At 36.2% G+C, this 23,341-nt stretch overlaps 1 protein-coding gene across 4 annotated transcripts in view; it reads right to left on the reverse strand.

The window, feature by feature from the left end:
• ERC2 (ELKS/RAB6-interacting/CAST family member 2) overlaps window positions 1-23,341 on the reverse strand; it is a 421,289-nt gene that overhangs the window by 222,598 nt on the left and 175,350 nt on the right. For 3 of the 4 annotated variants that reach the window (XM_066195344.1, XM_066195345.1, XM_066195346.1), the window contains exon 13: window positions 19,681-19,816. In XM_066195344.1, the coding sequence (XP_066051441.1) occupies window positions 19,681-19,816 (136 nt within the window). Of the gene's footprint in view, window positions 1-8,666; window positions 8,736-19,680; window positions 19,817-23,341 lie in introns of those variants that run through there. The other variant, XM_066195347.1, reaches the window with a different exon arrangement.

A 23,341-nucleotide genomic window follows, 5' to 3' on the forward strand; every position in this document is an offset into this window, starting at 1 on the left:
TGGCCAACTTTGTCTATAAATCAAGTTGTTTATAGAAACGTGTAGTAGTTGGTTAAATACAGCTGTGAGTAGATAGATAAGACCCAACACATTCTCTTGGTCCTCTGGTATTCAGTAATGCGGATAGAAGCGTCCTACTGTAAATCACAATATGTTACACTAATGCAATGCACATTTTTCCTTGACAACACTGGAATTTAAAATGTATATATACCATATCATTACATACATTATTACTTACTGAAGTGTAATGATCGTATGAAAATCTCAGGAAACCATTTTTCACCATAAGACTCTGTACCACAGTTCAGATGACTCACGAAACAGAGTCATTTGAGCTGCCATTTTGGATTCTTTCCTTGGAAAGTAAGAAACCAGCTGGATTGATTATGGGCCTTGATGTCTAGAGTTTATTCTGGGATTTTACAAGCAACTGGTGATTTACATCATGAAGGTTTTTTTCATGTTCAGGATATGGTTGGGGGGGCTGGGGGAGAAGAACAGAGAAAATTATATCAATTCTTCTCCAGATACAAAAGTTTAGGGCCTTTATTCAGATTTAAACGTTTTAAAAAAATTTAAAAGCTCTATGAAAACTAAATTTATTTCAGAGTCTTAAAAAGACTCAAGCATAATATTTTTAGCTTTTCCCTGCAGTCACAAATATTCTAAAACATTTTCATACATATTTCCATAGTGTTTTAGAAAGTAAAGCACTAACTGGTATTATGCTCAAGGTTATAAAACAGGGGTCTTAAATTCATTATATTAATCTTCTACTACCTAAGTCTGAAGTCATTGAGCAACAGACTCAATGTACCCACAGAGCAGTTAAAGCACATTCTCCTTACTCAGGCATTACCTAGGCATTGAACAACTCCAGAAGTTCTGAGACAGGGCAGTACCGTGCGCCTCTGTTTCACTTCAGCAGCCTAAGAACACCTCCCCTAAATATTCCAGTTCCTTTTCAAATTTATAGGGTTTGCCGGACAATTTCCCTGCCTTCAACCAGTATCAATTTTAGGGTCCTGCAGAAAGAAATGGATCATCTTTTCAATCTTGGGGTCATTCTAGTTTCTAGTGGGTCATAGTTTTCTGAATTTCATTTACAAATTAATTTTACCTTTCTTACAGGCTATGAAAAAAATCTCAACAATTATCTTGGTGCCGATTTCCCCAAAATGCTGTATAAGAGTACCATTCCTTCTAGATCAATTTTACTGCTGCCTGTGCTGTCACCAGATAATTTTTCATGCTAACCTATTTCCTAGATGTTGCTGGTATGCGTAATTAAAGGACCAATGAAATCAGTGTGTTGTTCTTTCATTGTAAAAAGAAAATTGCAATGTATTCAAATACAGCTCAGTTAAGCTTCAAGTCCAAACGAATGCTCACTGAGAACAGGAGATGCTTAATTCTTTAGTTATAAGAGTTTCCTTGTTTGAGTTGACTGTCTTTAAAAGATTTATACATGCTTATTTTTGTTTAACCTAAGGCACATTTTGGCTCTATGTGAAATGGGTCTCCTGACTGTCACTCTTAAGCAACATTTATAGTGGATAGGTCAAATAAAGTTCTCATGACCAGGTTTCATTACGCTACTGATAACAGTGCTTTGCAGTAGGAATACAGCTGGATAATCTGAATCCCTGGCTGGCAAGGAAAAGAACCAGTTAAAATGATGAGACTGATTTATATGCCAGTTCCATGGATAAAGCAGATTCATTCAGAGAACCCCTAGAGATGGAGTCATTTCCCATCTTCTACCTCCCCACTTTTGATATTCCAAGGTGTAAGGCTTGTGGTTCTCATCCATATTATTTTTTGGTCCAAAGGTTTTCAGATTAAGGAATCCAGTCAGGTCTGGTATAGAGTCTTATCGACCGTACAGAAAAACCTCTATCTCCCTTCTAACATACTATTCTAGTTTTTACTGTACAATAAAAAGTACAGTAAGAAGAAGTATAGCTTACATAAAATGTTCTTCAATCCCAGCTCTACTGATAAGATCAGGTCATGATATATGAAGTGGGAATTCCAAATGTCATTTCTATTCCTTCTATTCAGCTGCTTTCTAAGCTAAGAATTCAGTCCACCATCAAAAGCTGCAGGTTTGTATTGGTGCCCTAAGTACTGCTTCCCAAAGAAACAGACATTTTCATTACTTACAGTAAGTTAAAAAAGAAATTATTTTAGAATTCTCTATTTTGGTAGCCTAATATTTCGTATAACTCCCATGTATTTCTAGCATTCAATCTCTCCAGAAACTTTTATGCCACTTCCCCCAAGACTACACTATTATGTGTCTGACTCTTTGTTCCTGGGCAGTTTTCAGGGAGTGCCCTCACTGATGAAATGTCTATTAACAGGACCAAACTGTCCAAACACCCAAAGTGTCAGTACAAGAGCACAGAAGCCTTCCACATGTTTATGGATCTACATAAAGGCTACATGCACACACAAGCTTCTCTCTGCTGCCTGTCCCTGGAGAAAAGGATGTTGTGAAAAACATAAAATAAGGGTGAAATACATTTTTTTACACACATTCCTCAGCATCAACATGACATCTTCTCGAAAAAAAAAAAAAACCTGTAACATCTTCATGGAAAGAAATAACTACACAGCCCACAAGTAACAAGCCAGCCATATTCCTGTTGCTTAAAAATTTCCCTTGGTGAAAAACTAATCTAGAAAATATAAGAGAGAGAGAGACATCAAAGGGAACATAATTCCAGTGTTTGTATTCTTAGTAATAGCAGAAACATTCTGGGACATTCCGCACACACCTCCAAAATAAAATAAAACAACAAAACAGGTGGGGGGAAGTCTACACTGAACTACAGAGTTTTCAACCACAGACATGTGGCATGAAAGACTCTCTCCCCCTAACCTGTTTCAGTTATTGACTTACCATGGGAAGGGAATACAAAAATAGCTGCACTTGGATGCATTCAGTCCTTGCCAAGTAGCACAAGGCTGGTTATGCAGCATTAAGAAGAACAAAATCTCTTTCTCCTTCCCTGCAATTCCTGACACACTTTTCAAGAAGCTTTGTTTTCTACTTTCTCCCCTATCACACACAGGTTCCTATTGCCATAGTTTATTGTGGTAAAGCTGCTTTTCCAATTTCTGTTTAATGAATTGAAGGTAAATTGTTGCTTAACAAATAGTAGAGTTCCAAGATGAAATACAAACCTAATGTAAATTCATGTTTCTTCAACAGAGTAAGTACAGTTTTGGGAAACTCTTCAATAGAGTAACTGATTTCAATCTTCTTTGAAGATGAAAATAATTTTGCCATCTGAAAGTAAGTGAAGGACAGACCAAATTTATAATTTTTTAGATAAACATTTGATAGTTCGGCTTAGGATACTAAGTTGTTCCAGTCCACAAAGCCAACACAAAAAATAAAACTGTCATGAAAGGGCACATATAGTCACCATGCTGTCAGGTCTGAAACTTTTTTTTTCCAGATAACACCTTCATAATACCAACAATAAAATTCTGGAAAACTAGTTTTTAAAATTATCCTTAAGCTCAGCTGTTTTGAGCTGTAATATTTGGCTAAGGTTACATGTGAAGTTTTCAAAACTGCAATTCAAAAATTGGCTGAACTGCAAATTTCACAAACACTAACCATCCCCTTTCTTTTCCCTTTTTTAAATGACAATCTGAGTGTAACCAGGAAAACTTCTAGGCCAAAGGAAAGCTTAGAGCGTGATCAGTTTTGTAACCTTATAGATGGGGCCACAAACATAACCCCTTAATAACGTGAAGAATAATATGGTTTTGATTTGACCATACAATGTAAGAAAAAATAATGGGATAGGAATTCGATAGTCTTAACTTCCCAAATCCCATATGGTATGTTTATCATTTACCATATGTGTAGTGTCTGATGTGCATATAAAGACCGCGGATTTGACATACTTCTCAGATCAGCAGCTTGAAGGTATCGTATCCCACAGCTTCACGAGATCCAAATGAGATGCAGAACATTCACCATTTACAATACAGGCGTGTCTGTCATCATGGAAGGTGGTATTTACATGACCAGATTTAAGAGATACTTGTTAATAAGTGATAGAAAGAAACAAAACTATATCCTTTTCCTAAACCATTCAATGTTTTGCATGTCTTACTTATGTCATTTCATAATCTGAAACACACACAAGGAAGGCTAAGTATCTAACATTATCACTTCCACTAAAAAATATTCCCAAAATAGATGTGAAGGCACCTTATCATTTCAGGTGTAACATTTTTGTTCAAATTCTGCTGTAATACAAAAATGCGAGAAAAAACCTTCTGAGGTCTCCTTTCTCATCTACATATGCATGGACAGTAAAAAGGCTTTTACTTTGTATAGAGATTTCTATCCATTAAGACTCAGAAATAGAAAAGCAGCTCTGGAAAAAAAATTGTAAAGAAACAAAGGGGAAAAATGAAAATCAGAGTTGTTGGCTGGAATGTATGGTTCATCCAAACCTTTTCTTTGGCTTTGGTTCACACCCCAAATGTTTCTTTGACTTCTGGGCTTGAAGAAAGCCAAAACTCCAAATGAAACATTGCCAAATCCAACATATTTTTGCAGGTTTAAGGTCAAAATCATGCAAACCCACAGAATTCCTCCTACCATCATAAATCAGCCTGAGTTTGCCAAAATGCTCTTTTCTGTTCTGCATAACCTTTTTCACTAAACATTTCCCAGTAACATTTAAAATTTTATCCATCAGTACTGCATTTAGTAACATGATTACATAGCTTCATATCATAACGGCTTTCTTATTCTGTAACAGTTGCCACTTTTGTTTTAACTTTCTCTTATGGGGTTTGTTTTTAAATACTATCCAATGTCCTGAGTTTGCAGGGAGACACAACTAAAGAAGCAATCTTTGGTCTTCAAGTGGATGACGCTTTATTTGTTTAAGCTATTCACTCTTCTCCAAACATTTTTAAAACATGACAAAGTCTTAATGCATATTCCTATAGGAATTCTGAAAAATATAATGACTTGTAAACTTTTGAGGAAGAATTACTTAATTTTTTTGGAAACGCACTCAGCTTCTTTACCAACATACTATGGTGGTAAATTAGTCGGTCCAATGCCCACTAATTCTACTTTTAAAAAAAAAAAAATTCTCTTGATTTTTCCAATAAAGATATCACATGTGGAGGCAGTTTTCCAAAACTTACATGGAACACTTTTTAGAAAGAGATGTCATATCGGTCACCCGCCAATTCTTAGGGAAGCTAGAAATTCACATATTTCACTTTTAATTTTCAAGGTTAGCATGAAAACTGCTTGGTACTGAGAGGAACTTGGCCTGACTAAAAGCTCACCTTACATTTAACAAGAGTTTGGACGTGGCAGAACCTTTCAACATGAATTATCCTCTGATCCTGTCATGACAGCATTGTTAATTCTGGTAACTGTTGTGCAGTGTCTTCTGCTGTCACCTCGTTCTGAGATACATCTACCTGTTAAGATGAGCTTCAGAAGCAAAACCTACCCACGTTCTTTTTCTGTGAACACCAGAACAAGAAATATCTTTCATTTTTTTTTGACCTCATGACCCCATTTTCTGAAAGCACTCCTTAAATGCCTTGATTATCTTTGGCTCTAGAGATTCTCTGGCTGGCTCTGACACATTTGGAAACTACCAGTTTGAGTGCATTTCATTACTTATTCCTTATTGTGCTTCATGCATTTCATGGTCTGCCTATTTGTGCTTTTTTTACTTGCCAGGTTTTATGATTCTGTTCTTCTCAACTAGACAAATTTCAGTTTTGAGAAAGTTGGTTTTGGTTTTTTCGGGCATTTTTGATAGCTTCCTTTATCCTGCTGTTTAATTGTGCTGGTTTCCGTTTGGTCTTATTAAAGCAGTTTATGATAGGTGGTATCCATTTCCTCTGAGCCAATATAATTTTCTTTAAATAGCCTTCATGATGCCTGTAAAGATTTTATTCCTTTGAATGTCTTTTTTAAACACTTTTTGACGTGTAACAGCAATATGGATGCTGAATGTGACTAAAAGTCTCAGAAAATGCATGCTCTCTTAAGCAGACTTTCATTGGTTCATATTTCAAATATTAATCCTGTGAAGTAGAGATACTTTCCAGAAACACATACACACGTCTTCACTAACAGAAGCAGTCTACATTATTTGTAAAATTCATTCTGGATTCATACTATAGCTGACATATTCACATTATGGACTAGATTTTATTCAATTACATTAAAAAAGGTAGAGGAAAAGTTCTTTTTACCCCTTGGGAATACATATCCAGTGATAAATATCTCAAATTTTCATGCAAATGCTGAGCTAATTTTCAGCATCCTAACATTCCAAAAAACATTTACTAGCTCACTGAGTTTATTACTAATTACACTTTCCTTTAAAGCACAAATGCTATAGTTACATTCTGCCTGATTTACTGGCTTTCAATCACTACTTCTGGCCACCTGTTTTATACTAAAGAACTAGTTTGTGGAACAACAAATTTGAGGGGAAAAAATTAAGAAAACAGAAGACAAAACAAAACACAAACCCTAGAAGACACACCAAGACCTTCAGAACAGTGCTAGACAACACAGGTTTATACTTGCTTTATCTATATCTGGGTTAAAGAACAAACGGTCACTGCACATGTGGTAAAACCTGTGGAGAAGAATTTAATACATGTGCACCAAAGAGATTTCTAGAATACCTATTAAAACTTCTTATTCTTTCCTCAGAACTCTCATGTAGCAATACTAATCTGATACTTCTTCATTGTAAAAGATACGGGAAATAAATATACCACGTAACAATACCGAAATTAGTTAAAATGTTTTAACTGAATGGTTGCTACTCAACTAATTTAAATTAAAACATTGGCTTTATGTAAAATGTTCCTCTTTTGATCTTGAAGTTTCTGCTTTGTATTTGTCTGATGTTTCCAACTGAGTTAAAACTCATTGGTACAGGTTATTTCTTGTAGGCTCTGCTCGGTTACAACACTAAGAGTGGAGACAGAGCAAAGGATGTACAGAGGCTCCAGAAAGTCTTTACCTTTCAGCACTTCTCCCTTACAGACTGAAGGATTCCTGCTCTTATTTTCATTTGGATTTTTTTAGGTTTCTGTGTGAAATGAGTAGGTGAAACCTACTGTAAGGTGAGGGACACATTGTGCATAACACAGGTATAGGTTTACCACCTCCATCCCCATCCCTGGGCAGATGTCACCCCTTGGTTGTCAGTATTTGATCTCTTGAATGGACCTGTGGATACAGGGCAGCCTCTGGTCGCACCTCCTGGAGCTCCTGTCAGGTTCCCTATCCATCCCCAGTCCCACCCGGACTGTGGGCAGACCCCGGTGTCCGCATCCAGCCCCGCCCGCCACACTGAGACCCTGTGGGACTGCACCCAGTGCCGGGGGCTCAGCCCAGGCCTGGGCGACCTCGTGCCTCAGTCCCTGAGGGACAGCTGCCCCACGACGTGGCCATGAGCCACGGACCGACTGCCTGTGTCCCCTCGTCCCTCTGCAGCTGCCCCCGCGCCCCGGGCTCCTGGCTGTGCTGGGGGCATTCTCAGCGGCGGCCTCAGAGCCCAGCTGCCCCCCAGGCTGCAGCCCCTGAGCCGTGGCCCTGCCACCACGCTGCCCCAGCTCCCAGACAGCCCCAGGGGAAGGGGTCACTCCGCGGCCAGCCCTCGCAGAGGCAGGAGGAAGGACACTGCTGCTGTCAGTGCCATTGGCCATGACGGCACCGCCTGGGGCCTCCCCAGCCCTGCCTCGGGCCCTGGGCCCCTGTCCAGCTCAGCCCCGTCCACTGCTGTCCCCAGTGCTGTCCCTGGAGCCCCCCGAGTCCAGCTGCAGCCTCCTCACCAGCATCAGCAGCACCGTAACGTGTGTGGTCCCCGCTGCTCCTGTTATAGCCAGGAGAATTCTGCACTGGGTAGCGGCAGAAATAAATGTTCTTCAAAAATCTTCACGTGTCTGTTATCATCTCCTGGCTTTTCAAAATACCACAGCACACAGAACAGGGAAATCACAATTTGTGGAATCATCCAGGACAATAATTACATGAAACTTCCCCTTTTTAACTCTTAGGAAACATTCTCAGGATGAGAGATAAATTATTTCACTTGACTGTCCACAGGATAATTTGCGTTTTAATTTAACAGGTACTTCATACACATTTCAATTACAGAATCACAGCGTCCCAAATATGCTGAGTTGGAAGAGACCCATAAGTATAACTGAGTCCAATCCTGGCCCTGCAGAGGACCATCCCCAAGAATCGCAGCACGTTCCTGAGAGCATTGTCTAAACACCTCTGGAACTCTGACAGCCTTGGGGCTGTGCCCACTGCCCTGGGGAGCCTGTTCAGTTCCCAACCAAGAAGAACCTTTTTTTTAATATCCAACCTAAACCTTCCCTGACACAACACCAGGCCAGTCCCTCACATCCTGTCACTGGTCACCAGACAGAGACCAATAAGATTAGAAAAGAATGCAATTAGCAGCTGAAAATTGGAATAGAGCATCTTGGAGCACCAATAATACACAAGTCAGCTTATGTTAGCCACCTAAGCATAGCCCATAATTCATATCCACCAGAATGGATTTTTAGGATACCTTCATCCAGGTATCTAGTTAACAAGTTCAGAGTAAAGGTTTGTATGCAGGAAGCTACTACGTGATGTTTTAAATGATAGCCTTCTGGTATTCTTGTGATGCACTTACTTCACACTGAGAAAAAAGAGACAAAAGAGGAGTTCAAGTTACTAGTTATCCTGCCTGTAACACTAATTATTTTAGTGTTTATCATTTTCATAAGAGAAAGGTTAACAAAGCCATCATGTACAAAGGATCAAAGCCTATGTTGAAAGCACAGAGCCAGACAGCAACCTCTGAACAATCTTTTCTAATGTCTGTATTAAGAGAAATAATTATATTTGCTAGGACTTGGCAGCCAAATGTTCTTATAAAAGAACACCCAGACAGAAAAGCCAATTTTGACAAGCCTTACAGCTGACTGCAGAAGGACTTTCTCACAAATTACAATTCCCATCAACAAATCAGATATAAATGATGAATGACAATGGACTGTTTCCATTTTTTACTTGAGATCTGCTTTCTCAATGACCTTTTAAGTTTATTTTTTGTCTGTACAGGAGTTTTTTCAATTATTTTTTCTTCATGTGAGAAATCTTTGTCTGACAAGGCAGTGGCAAAAATCACATTAACTTTAGCAGAGCCAGGAATTCCCCCCATAAGCAGGAAAACACAAAATTCTTTCTTCAAAATGAAGAGACTATAGCACTCATGTGACACACTGTTCACATTGTTATAATGTCCCTTTGAAGTTTAAAAAAAAACAAAGAGGAGGAGGGGATCACAAACACCTGGCTTTTATCTCTGTCATAACTTCTAGATGGCTAAATTATGGTAGTTGTCAATATGACAAAGGTATGTGACAGCTAAAGAGGAGGTGTCAAATGCTTCTTTCATTATGCCAATATGCAACTGTGAAAAGAAATGTAACTACATGATGCCAAATAACATTGCTCAATAAAGCTTTGCTCCACACTAAAGAACAAATGCATTTGAAATGGCATTCTAATTCACTAAAATATCATAGAAATACAAAGAATAACTCAAAATGTATTTTCAAAAAAGTAATATGTAAAAAATCTGTATTCTGTGCATAGTTGTGATTTTTCAGATACAAAGTTAATATTTTTATAGATCATCTACGTCAGACTCATATTTTTTAAAAGGTTCATTTTTTTCTTATTTACAATTATTAAAGGTGCCATAGGAAAAAACTCCCATTGTATTAATACATTTATTTAGTGGAAAAAATATTAATACAAATGTATTAATACATTTATTTAGTGAAAACATTTATTTAGTGAAAACAACAATATCCCAAATATGTCAAGTTTTCTCCAATGTTTTTGTGGAGGAGTCTGTCAGATGCAGAAAGCTAAACAGACTTTCCCAAGGAAAAGGAGTAATGGAATAATATAAACAGAAGTAATGGATCAAATAAATGCTTCTTAAAGACCCTTGCTGTAACCTAAAAGAAGAGCCGTCTACAAAATTTAATACACTGCATTCCAATGTTTGTTTTTCAATTATCTGATTATCTTGCCAATTCTGATTAAAAAGACAGCTGCCTCTAAACTGAAAATATCAATACTCTTTTAATTCTTCATGTGCAGCTGTTATTCACCATCCTTTGAGAATCAAGAGACCACTAAAACTGCAAAATAATTAATATGGTATGTGGTTTCCCTTGTCTTTCATGCCCTAAACACAAACTTTTGATCGCTCACTGGACCAAAAGTCATATCAACTTCACCTGCACTAAGTACCTCAGACAGTAACAATTCATTAGCAACACTTTTAGTATCATGAGTAAAGTATTCTGAGTCAACAGTTCAGACAAGTAAAGGGAATATTGGATAGACAAAGTCTGTGCTACTTAATGTTTCCATTCACCAGCTGGGACACCTTGTACACAACCTCTATTTCTTATGCCTCAGTTTCATTCAATATATTACTTACAAGTCTATTCTTTAAGATACTCTGACATCTATTACTAAAGCATGTTTTGTCAAGTTTGAAAGTTCTTAATTCAACATCAATTTTTTTTTCTATTTTTTTACCTTACGATGAAATTTGGCCCTGGATTTTTCTACTGAAAGAGAGATTTTTTGAGTCTCACATGAAAGCTTCTCAGAGCAAAGATAGGGTTACAATAAATAATAATTATTTCCAAGGTAGGAAAAGACTATAAATGAAAGTGCTTTGGCTTCCTTCTCTTTCCATTCTGTACGCACGGGAGTCTGTAAGTTATAATGTATAAGGCTATTACAGAACACTCATAATGAGAGATAAGTATAAATCTGGCTTACTAACAACCAACTAAAATATTCCACTAAGACTTAATCAAGCAGAACTTTTGTTTTTGACCAGATGTATTAGTAACAGACTTCAAAATGATCTATGGAGAGTGACAAACAGCAGCAGCAGCTCTCACTGTTACTAACCAGGTAAATACAAAAGCAAATTATGGAACTAGGTCGAAATCTGAGCTTGATGCAGACCCCAAGACAGTTTTTGAAAACCTTTTTATATTTTCATCCAGCCTATCAAGCTTTCAGCAAAAATGTTATAGACTGTGGATGAGCTACAAATCTAAGGAATTATATGGAGGGAGTTTGCACAGAATTTACGTAATTGGTTGTACTTTTAGAACATATTTACTGGTTTTGCTTCTTTATATATAGGCAAACAGCTTTCACTTGCAATAACTGAAAATAAAAATCTATAGGTAACATTTTTAAGCAATGCCTAAACTGGAAAATCTATGCTGATACTAATTGCCATTACGCTTCTTTTATATTAGAGGATTAAACATCCTATATTCATCTTATATTGAAGGCAGTTACACAAATAGGGTCAGACATTTTATTGCAATTTCACTTTGTAGAATTTCAATCTAAATCATTATCTTTGTCATTGATTATAATTTATGTAACATAGTGTTTAAATACATAATTTAGTAACATATTAGATGAGCTATAACTCAATGTAAAAGCCAAAAATGAGCTATATGTGGAATGCTATATTGGACAGTAATGTGCTGAAATACTAACATCTAATATAATGAGGTTATTGATGTAGAGTTGACATATAACTTGATTTGCAGATGCCCTACTGACTAACCTTTTGCAACTATATCTCAGTGTAAACCTGTGGTAATTATTGCTGGGTAGGGAGAGTTGGTTAAACTGAACTATTTCTTTTGATGCATGTGAATGCAATTGCCCCCCGGAGACTACAGGAGTGCTGCGTGTGTGAGTTATTACATATTGAGGGGGAGAAAAGAAAGTTGTATCGCATTAAACTTTTTCTGTTTCCTATTGTTACAGTTTTGTTTTTTTTCAACAACAACATTCCCTTCCAGTGCCTTGCCATATATGCCCTTTTCAACTAACAAAACATATTAAAGCACATAGTAGAAATAACTGATTTAATTTAAACATGAGGCACTTGTCAATAGTTGGAGTTCACAGATTTCAAAAGAACTGCAAATCAGGAAGTCCAGGTTTTATTCCTGGGTGACTAAAGCCAGGGAATTAACATTACACAGAAAATACTGAAAAATATTAAATTTCTGACTTAACTGTAGAAACTGAGAAAGATGAGAAAGTCGGTATTCAGACTGACTGATCTGGGATGCCCTACAAGTCTTTGCAATAATGCAAAAAGCGTATTAAAAATTATACATAATATTCAATTATACTGCGTGCTTGCATAAAACCCCCAAATTAATAGATTTTGATATTTCTAGGAATAAAAATTACGCTGTTTTATACTAACTCATATAATGGAACACACTAGTCAAAAGAAAGGATGTGACAACTGCATAGAACAGTTTTGCTGATAATCCTTTGCCCACTTCAATTTTTTTTCATATTATATGTGGTTAGATCAACACAGCACAGAACACTGTGGGACTCCTGTCAACCCACTACTTCTGACAACTCACCAATTACGACAAAGAAAAAAGAAAAAGTTAAGAGGCTCTGATTCTAGTAGAAATTGATCTGCAAGTGAGATTTTCACATATTGCCTACAGGGACATTTTATAACAGGAGTGGTTTTGGCTTCTGGGGATTACACTGCACAATGAAAACAAATGTCAAAGTAAATCCCCCCAAAAAACCCACTTCTGGTATTGATCTCCAGACCCCCCAATCAACCTTTCTGCCCTTCATAGATTCTCAAATACCTTTCTTCATCTGAAACCCTTTAGAAATATTTTCTTCAACATAATCTTAAACTACTGGCTGAAGTTCAACACACATTTCAGCAACACATATGGAATTTATCCACAGTGCAAGGAACCTCCACAGGCCAAGGAAGGAAAATTCCTAACTGCCCATCCATGTTTACAATCTGAATTTGTATTTATATTATGTTGGAAATCTGAAGATAAGTACACTAGCTGTGTCTTCAATAGTCTTACATGTGTTTGAGTGGATTATACTGAGATTTTTAACTATGCATTTCTAATCTGGTAATGGTCTTTTTAATACATTGCACTACACCATCACTGATTTACTCATTTTTTTTTTATATTGCCTCATCTCCACTCAGAGTTGTGGGGTTTTTATCGATTCATTATCAATGACTACAGAAAAGGCTTTTGTTAAAAATCTATTAAAAATATATGTTCAGCTGCATGAAAATAAGCCACTTCAAGAAAACACAGTTCCTGCCTTTTTCCTAGATAATCACAAGAGAAAAAAAAAGTTTTCTGAATTGTGTGAAGCTCATAATATGCTATACATTTTGCTGAAGGCTGGTTATTTTTGAGCTTATAGTTACTCCTACACTTTATCTTGGCAAAATCCACCTACAATTAGAGAAGCAGTGAAATGCCGAAGGAAGTAGCCATGAACACATCACCATTGCTCACAGCTATGCACTTTGCTAAGTTCTCTCCATTTTCTAGTATACAACTCTTGCTTTATAAGGGTGAAACAAACTGATACGTACCTGAACACTAATTTTCTTACAAACTAACCAAACCTCAGCTTAACCACTCAAAATATGACAGTCCCCAAAAAAACTGTAGTTTGAAACGTACATACAGTAAGAGCATACAATACCTTATGCTAGTTTTAAGGCATTAAAATAAAGAGAATTATGTAGATATATTAGAGAAAACTGGCATAAAATACTGACTTTCACATTTCCTCATACGTTCATTCATTAACTTAACAGACAGTGTAGGAGGAACTTAGCTAAAAATACCTCAAAAATTGTTCACTTACACTTGAAATCAACTCACTGCTTAGAAAGTATTTGCAACAGCTTGAACAAATATATCCACTCAGGGACAAAAAAAATAATATTAAAAAAAAAAAAAAAAAAAAAAAAAAAAAAAAAAAAAAAAAAAAAGCACCAAGCAATTTAGTGCAAAACTTTGGAAATCAAATTGTTCCTGAAATTATTTCTGTATGGGCTGCAATAGTGAAGAGGACATCTATAACACAAGACGATCACAGTCTTGATCTCAAATGTCAGATGCCATCATTACACTTCTGCTTTAATCATAGAAAGGTTTTGGTAAAATTAAGTTTTTATTAATTACAGCCATAATAGAAATTACTTTCTCTTCTGTATTTTCTCCAAACAAGCCCATGGGTACTTTTAAGGGAGAACTTAATTCTCACTGTCACTTACCCCACCTTCTGAATTTGTCGATGAACTGGCTCCAACAAACATCTTACACAAGGACTGAAGGACTTGGTGTAGCTGACTCTTATGCAGACTTACAAAAAAACTAGCTTTTTTTTCAAAATATTCATATCTGATAGCAGAAATCTTAAGGAGAAGGAAGATCTTCATAAGCATTGCAGACCATATCTTAGCCATCCTCCTGTCTCTGAACATATTTCAAAAGTCTATCTACAATTTATCTCTGTGTGTTCTGACTGCTAATATTGTTAAGAAAGGAAAATCAAGTTCCCCTCATCCTCTGCCCACAACAGTGTGAGAGGTACCAAACAACTCTGCAATTCTACACATCAGATTTAGACCACAACTAACAATTCACACATGCACATTGTAGAAATCACAGGAGTGGTGTAAATAGGTAAAATCCCAATCTTACTGCTCTCTGCCCCCCACAAAAATTAGCAGCTTTTTAAAGACAGAAACATACAGAACCCTGAGAATTATTAAATCCTCAGAATTATTAAAGCTGTCCAGAAAGGTATAGGTCCACCTTATGATAGATGCTTAAATTAGAATTAAATTTTAATATAATAGCTCCTTATTTTAACCTCTTATAAGGTTGTGGTTTGTACTGCATATGAATTTCAGCACTACTAACACAAAGCTGTGTGTTTATGCAATGAATTCTCTCCTGCCTTGTGTCAGCTCCATACACTAATGCCTGTCTGCATAGCAGTCAGGACTGCTTCCTCTGTCTCTGCACTGATTACACTGCTCTGTTCATTTTTGTTTGCAAGACTTCATCTCACTCCCTAGCTTCCTCTTTTTATTTATATTGTAGTATCAAAGCTTTTGAGACAATGCAGTAAGAAATACACTACATTAAAAGAAGTCGTAGCAAATTCCTAATAATGTCAGATATATCCCTTGTTTAGGCCATGCTATTTTATAAGACACAGAAATAACACACAGCAATGTGCAATGTCTTGGGTACATTCTGTAGTTTTAGAGCTATTATGGAGTTGAAAATTACATGCTAAAGCACACAGTGACAAATAAAGCAACAAATCCAGGGCTAAGAATTCATGTTGACTAGCTGTGAAACCTCTTGGGAGCTGTTTTCAGTGATTAAGACATCACAGATATTCACATGGCAAGAATCAGAAAGCAGTAATATTAACTAGCCAGTTTTTTTATCTCTTTTGACAGGACTTCCTCCTGATCATGTTTTATTCATTACCTGAGACTAAATTTCCAGCCAGTACAGAGCTATTGGAAAACTGGGACTCTTGCCTTGCCTCACTACATCCCGTGAAAAGCATGACTGACAAGCTGAACTCTGTTTAAAAAGTGAGGTATTTACACCTGGAAAATGTACATGTGTACACAATCTGTTCCACAGTACTGCAGGCATAAACCATTGATCAAGCTGCCTGTATATGATATTTGAAATCAATGAGAACTATACATTGTCTCACTCAAGAACAATTTTGTTGGTGAAATATCTTTTTCCGCATGTGGATTTCCAGCCAAAGAAAACCCAAGCTACCTCAAAGAGAATTGTGACAAATTACCCAAACATTTAAAACATAAGGAGAGGCAAAAACTTTGTCAGCAGATGAACTGGAAGAAAGGGGGGAAACACCCAGAAGCTGCAGATCAGGGCAGAATGGAGTATTAAACTTACTAGCTTTTTTTCAGGTTCATCCCTGCACTTTTTTTTGTGACACCTATGCATTGGACAGTTTGCATAAAATTTCCCCAAAAAAGTGTTTCTAGACTTAGATCACTTATTGATACATTACATCTATGAGAAGCATAATGAGACAAAAGTGTATATTCAATTCCCTTTGAGGCTATGTCATGAGACACATCAGAATATTATTAGTGCACCCTCTTATTGCTTACTCTAGAGAAACAAAAAGACTTTGCTGTTGTTGTTATTACAGCAGATTTGAAAATCAGAATGAAAACCAAATGTATCCAAATTCTCAATGTTATGCAAATGTTTCCTTTCCCAATTTTACTGAGGTACCACTGTTACTGGAAGAAACACATTCCACACAAGAATCAAGAAGAATTAATCTCATGGAATAAACAAGCCTCACAACTCTAGCATTTCAAGATCCTGTAAAGAGACTTGAAGAATTATGCATAAATTACATGACAGATGTATATTTCTTAGTTCAGTTTTTCTCAAAAAGGCTTATCATTTTTAAGACAGACCAAAGAAAGAGGGAAAAATGAAGGCATGTTAGATACACCATTCTCAAAAAATTTCATGATAAAGTGTTTGAGGTCCAGCTCTCCTGCTGTGATGCTTTGTGTAATATATGACCAATCATGTCTGGCAAGATTTGCACAGGTCTGCCCTTGATTTGTGTTAGAAAAAAAAAGAAAACCTCACTATTCCTCATTCCTGAGAATTAATCTGACTCCCTGATGTTTCCAATTTTACAGTGATCCGAAGAACCCCCCCAAACCACACCTGAAACATCACTCAAATTTACAGATGATAGCTGAGGGAGACCAAAGTGAATTCCCTCCCCAAGCATCCCAGAGCACTCTCCATCACAGCAATGGCCCTGAAGTGCTATGAGATGGGGCCAGCAGAGACTCAAACTTGCCCTGCAAGCACTGACACTGGAACATGACCCAGCTTTGAGAGACTTTTACCTGAAAAGATTGCAAAAAATGTCACCAATATACATGGTGCCAGGTGCCTCAGGAACTATCACATACCATTGAAGCTTCCAAGAAATGACAGACTCTGAACTTCTTCAGAGCCATCAGAAAGCAGATGAACAGCTGAATGGGTACAGCTCCAGCCCTTGTGTGAGCTGTACAGCAAGGGTGGCACTTGACCACCTCAGTTTGCCCTGAGCAGCCCCTGAATGGTTCATGGACAACCGTACTCACTTTTATCTTTATTTCATCTTTTTCACTACTTCTGCAACGGGGACCAAGACTTGGCTGGAGTAAATGTAATTTGACCAGTCTGACTACTCTTCAATCCTCAGCTGAGTTTATGACAGCCAGCCAACAGCCAGCTTATCACAGCTAGCCAACAAATAGTCATTACATCAGGCCAGAGAATTTTAGGATACACTTTTCCACTAACAGCTCAATACATCATTCACAAATGTAACTAGTACACTGTAGACACAAGCACTGTTTGTTATAAATGCCTATAAATGCAGGGTGTTTCCACTAAAAGTAGTAGAAGTTATTATGAGCAGTAAAAAAAGTGATCAGGTCCCCATGGTTTACTAAGATGCTAATTAAACACTTACTGAAACACTTAATTAGCAAATACATAGTACTCCTAGATTTTTTTTTCAAAGTATATCATGTATGTCACATCATTTGTCTCCCCAAAAATGCTGCCTCATTTAAATCCTTAGTTCACTGCTGTTACTTTCTGTACAATTCCATGAAGGAGGAAAGGTTTTCTTAAAAAAATACAAAAAACCCTCCGTATCAAGGCTAATTGACTGGAGCTTCAGAATTTGTTTGGCTTTTCAACAAGTCAATCACTTACTTAGCAGATTCATATAACAAGACTTGATGCTGTCACCTAGCATTTGTAATTACCTTACACATATAAAATAAACTGTACCACTGAAAAACTTTAAATAAAAATGCTTTCCTATAAGCAGAATAAATGTACATCAGAGTCATGTCACACCTGCACTGTGACATGACCATTTAAAGTCAGAGCATTTATTTTATTTGCAAGATTCACTACAGTGTTTTTGCAGAGAAATAAAACCTCATAAAATCTTGCAATCCCAGAGAAACCTCAAGCTTCCATGCACTCTTCCATGTTAAGAAATGCTTGAAAAGAAATAAGCCAAGGAAATGTGGAAATCTTTGACAGAGGAAATGCAACAATTTTTTGGAGCAGCAAACTGATAAGGGCAGCTGATAATCTGTATGGCCAAGAGGGCAGGATTATCCCTACCAGCAATCCAGCAGCACAGACAACCAAGGCTCCCTTTCTCCTGTTCTTCCTGCAGCTACTGGGAATGTAATATATTACCTAATATATATATATATATATATATATATATATATATATATATATATATATATATATATATATATATATATATATAACTGAAAGTAATATGTTCAATTACATAATTTTAAAATATTGATGTTTTAAGGCATACTTACAAGGAATAACTGCTCTTGGCTAACTGGTTTTCATAAATCATTCTTGGTATAGAGATGCTTAACAGGAAGTGAATGGAAGAGAAGAACTACACACCAGACAGGTATTTTCTTTCTAAACTCAAACCATTCAGCCACACCACCTCCCTTCTCTAGACCCAATCTCATCTCATGAGTAGAATATTGCAAATATTGCAGCTACAAATATTGCAGCTACATCAAGAATCCTTAGCATGGCTTCTATTCTCTAGTCATCGCCCCACTGTAACAGATTTCCAAAATAATACTGAAAAATAAGCTTAATTTATTCTCTTTACTGAACCACTATAATTACAAGTAGCTGCTCAACACTGAAATTTAATTTCGATGTATCATATTCTCAGACCAAATCTTTCACAAGCTTTTATTGCTCTATCCTGTGCAGTGGAATGCATGGTGATGCAATCAGTATGTAATGACCAAGGTTGTAAAGTAAACATAACACTGCACAGATGCATAAATAATGTATCATTTCCTGAACTTGATTCTGACATAAAGCTTCACCAACACAAGCCAAAAGAGAGATGTGGTGTTAATTTTTCCATTTTGCATATAGGAACACACGAGAAATACAACCATATGAAGCATAAGAGGGTCAAATTCCATCCACCGGAAATTTTCCAGAAACACATTATATTAACCAGATCAAGGCAAAACTGATATTTTGCACTGTAAATTGCCTATAAACACTGGGCATGGAGACATTGATGTTGTCAACAGAAATCAGCACTTCTCTTCGTGGCTTTTCACAGTCAGATCTCACAGAATACTTTTTAAGTCAAGCATCGAATTTGTGGCCTTGAATACAAGTCCCCTGCTATGTAATATATCATTTAAACAGATCAGTTTAAGAGCATTCATTTCTCAACCACCAAACTAAGTAACTTACAAACTGTAGAAATGCTCCTGGAATAAGACTTAAAGTCTATCTGAAATACAGAAAACATATACTTGAACCTTTTCTTTCCAACTGTAAGAAAAAACAGTTGCTGATGTAGTAACTGTGCAGAGGTCCTCAAATTCTATTGGTTTTTTTCCTCGCCCTAAATAGTAAATATTTCATGGATACAACTGAGGTGAGTAGTTCAACCTCTGGTAGAAAAGGAAGGAACCATCAGCTCTTTGTGGGAACAGATTCATTACACATTCGGGAAGACACACACTGGAACAGAAGTGTATTTTCTTAGGTAGCTTTAAAAAAATTGAAAAATAAACTCACTTGTAAATGTTGAGAGTTGTCAGTCATATTGTCCTCTCGCCTACGAACTTCTTCCAACAGCTGTGCATTCTTCTTTTTCTCCAGTTGCTGATTGTGCTTCAGATTGGCAACCTTCTTGTTTTGGTCCTTCATATGTCTAAGAATTGCACACACACACACGCCCCCATTAGTGTTAATGGCTGCAATTACTTCTTTTGCAATAGAGATTAATTTTATGACTACAACACAGGACATCAATTGTCCAACACAAGTTTTCCAAGCATCAGTTGTAACAATGAAACTTCATCTTGTTTTCAAGGCGGAATATCAGAACAGCTTTCAGTTACAGAGTGGTAAAGCAATTATTTTGTATTACAAGATTTCCCCCTTTTCACGATTTCCTCACAAAAACTCATACATATTCTGAGCTCTATGCAGAAAAATGATTGAAAGAGGGAGATTATCCAACAATCCTTACACATTCTGCATTCAGAAACAATTTTAATAGGTGCTTCAAGCAGCATTAATTTCAAAGGAAGCAGAAGGTGAAGGTGATGACTAACGTATGTTGTGAAATTGTATTTTTTAAAATCTGGACTACAAATACAGTGTTTAGGATGATTAAAGTGTGATGGGGTAGAAATTCAGGTCATAAATATGCCATGAAGAATAAAGGATGCCTTTACAAATAGCTTTGTACAGGACAAAAACATTTATATCATTTTTAATAATGGGACTTCTTTCTAAAAAAGGTAATCAAGAAACAAATTTATGAGTCATTCCTAAGGAAATGAAACAATCATTGCCACCCTTATATGCTTTAAGACTGTATTAACAAAAAAGAATTAATTGTTTCAGTTTTAATTATCTTTTATTGGATGTTATTCATTAAGTTACCAGAAGCATTTCTGAGACTTAGCACACACCTTTTTAAGAAAGAAGGCAAACTAATTTTGTCTGTCAGGTAATGAAAACATATCCTTGCAGTAATACTTCCTACCTGCCTGAATTCTTAGATATTATTTTCCAGACTCCCTTTGACTTGGAGGAATTTGCTCCCTTTTATCTATAAAAAATAAAAGTCACGTGCAAATTCCTAATGAGATCTACTCACTAATCCTACTGTGGCAAATGAAGAGAATATTATTCAATGCCCAAAAGGATCACTGAAAATCCCTCCTTTGCTTCCACATCAGAAGCAGTGAAAAAAGTTACAGAATACATTTCTTGCACAGATTTTAATATGCTAAAGAAATTGGGTCATTTAATATTTACTTCTATCACTGGTTTCTTTGTCCTACCGATGTTTTTTTCACTATTCCTTTATGGTGAAAAATTAACAATTAATTTGCAATCAATAAATGTGACAATGGTATTAAAAAGTCTTAAAAGACATTTAATATAAAAGTCTGTAAGTACAGCACATTTGAGAAAATCCAATCAATTATAACTAAAAAAAAAGTACAGTAAACCTGCCCAGGAAATAAGAGTGTGGAACACAAGCTCAAATACAGGTTATCTGCTTGCAACTCCAAGTGAAAATCAGTTCCCTGTCACGAGTCTGTCTCACAATTGTAAGTACCGACTCAGTCAGCATAAAACCAAAATGAATATTGGAAAAAAAACTACTTCCACAACTTCATATATAAATGTATTTGGCTGAAATTTTGGTGGTGCAATATGGCTTTGTGCTGTTAAGACATAAATTGGTTTCCAATCTCATGTTGAGTAAATGATAAATTGATTTGCATTTAATCTCTGTAAGAAGTTCAATGTTATGCCAACTCTAGCCGCTTCTTTCATCACCCGTCCCTCACACAACTTCCCATTTCAGCTTCTCTCTAATGCCACACTGAAAAGTAGAACACGGTAAAGCTGCAAAGGAAAAACATCTGCTGCCTGTGATGTGCAAAATCTTAAAGAGAAGGAAATAAAAGAAAACTCTGTCGTAGACTCTCTTTATTCCACAACTGGCTACATATCTATGGAAATTAAAAGAAAATGCTACAGCTAAAAAGCCTAGCTGAGGAGTTTTCTTTTAGGCCTGCACTAAAAGTACTGGGGGAGTTCAATAAATACAAAAAAACATATTTCCCTCCAGTTTTTTGGTTTTTTTAATAGAAAATTTCAAATCCAGTAGAATTGGTCCAGTAGAATTTTTGAGTTGCTTGCTCTGGTATGTTTTCATGTGCTTTTCTGTTTATAAAATGCTTTTGAATAAAATACAAGATTAGGAAAAAGTAAAATATATGCATGAGAAATAGCAAAATATTCAGGAACAGTACCCAATCAGCATAAACTATCATCTGCCATGACCTTCGAGGATATATGATAAAATATCCACATAGTAACAACACTGACATGCACAGTGATACTCTTCATCATGTGGAATTCATTTCATTTGTTCCGCTACACTGCTTGAATTTAAAGCTCTAAGACCACAAAATTCATTCGACAGAATAAAATAAAGACTACTGCTTAAGACATATGTCTTTAAAATCTGAAGTGTTTATTTCAGGGGTCTGGTCAGTAGAATTCCTCTTACCATCACAAGTTAACCATTTTCTGCTAACGGAACATTTTCTGATAGCGTAATTGCCCCAGAGCAGGAAGATGAAATCCACAGCTCTTATTCTCCACATTGTTATAGTTCATTTTGAAGCTGGGCATCTATTGTAATTTAGGGCTAATTTTATTATTTTATTATTATTATTTATCTATTCTCTTTTAGGTTAATTTTTTAACCTCTGAGCCTGACATTACAGTTATCCCAAGCTGGTTAAAACCCACCACTCTGCTGCATTTGTGATTTTACAAACTTCACAGAACTGGAAAACCAGGCTACAAACCAGTTCTGAAGCACTCAAGCCCATAGTACACTGAAGTAGCGCCAACACCATATTTGGCTTAAAGAAATTATGTTCTGAGTTCATAAACATTTAAGAAACAAAGCAGACTAAAAAAGCAGCATAGATGACTAACATTCTGCACAGATGCTTAATCCTGGCCAAACATTAAAAAGTGGGATTAATGACAGTTTTTCAGATAACAAATTTACATTTGTTTGTGTTCCTATGGTTAAAGGCAGTCAGCAACTGTTACAGAATATCTGGCAGCTTAGGAACAAAATAGAATTCAGAGTGAAACTAAACTGTCTTGAAAACAGAGATAGAATATAATATAAGCATATCTGAAATAGTTTAAAATAAAAATAGGTTTTTTAAAAAATTTAAAAGGAAATTAGTTCTGTTCCAGTTACAAATTAAAGAATGATATCCTAGGCATCTCCTAACTCTTTTAATAGTTCAACATCAGAGAAGCAGTATCCAGCAAACACCCCATGCCACATAAATACTAGATACCAATAATACTGACACTTAATAAAGAAGAGATAAACACTAAAAAAAAAGAAAAAATTCTAAGTAAAATCTTACTATTCTAGTACATTAGATATTCTCTCACTCCTAAAGAAGAGAAAAAGATAATATAAAGTAACATACTCTTCTAGAAGCTACCTTAGTACTCATCAAACTAAGTTTATTAATTTGTCATACCTAGATTAAGCCATTGCTCTTAACTGAATATTCATTCACCTTAGATGTGCTACTCCATAAAAATCAGCCTCTTCCTGAATCTTTCTGACCTGGAATATTTTTTTATAATCTTTCTCAATACACAGAAT

Source organism: Chamaea fasciata, unplaced genomic scaffold (assembly GCF_029207755.1).
Source record: "Chamaea fasciata isolate MVZ Bird 193981 ecotype frontalis unplaced genomic scaffold, bChaFas1.0.hap1 SCAF_13, whole genome shotgun sequence".
Taxonomy (NCBI): Eukaryota; Metazoa; Chordata; class Aves; order Passeriformes; family Sylviidae; genus Chamaea; species Chamaea fasciata.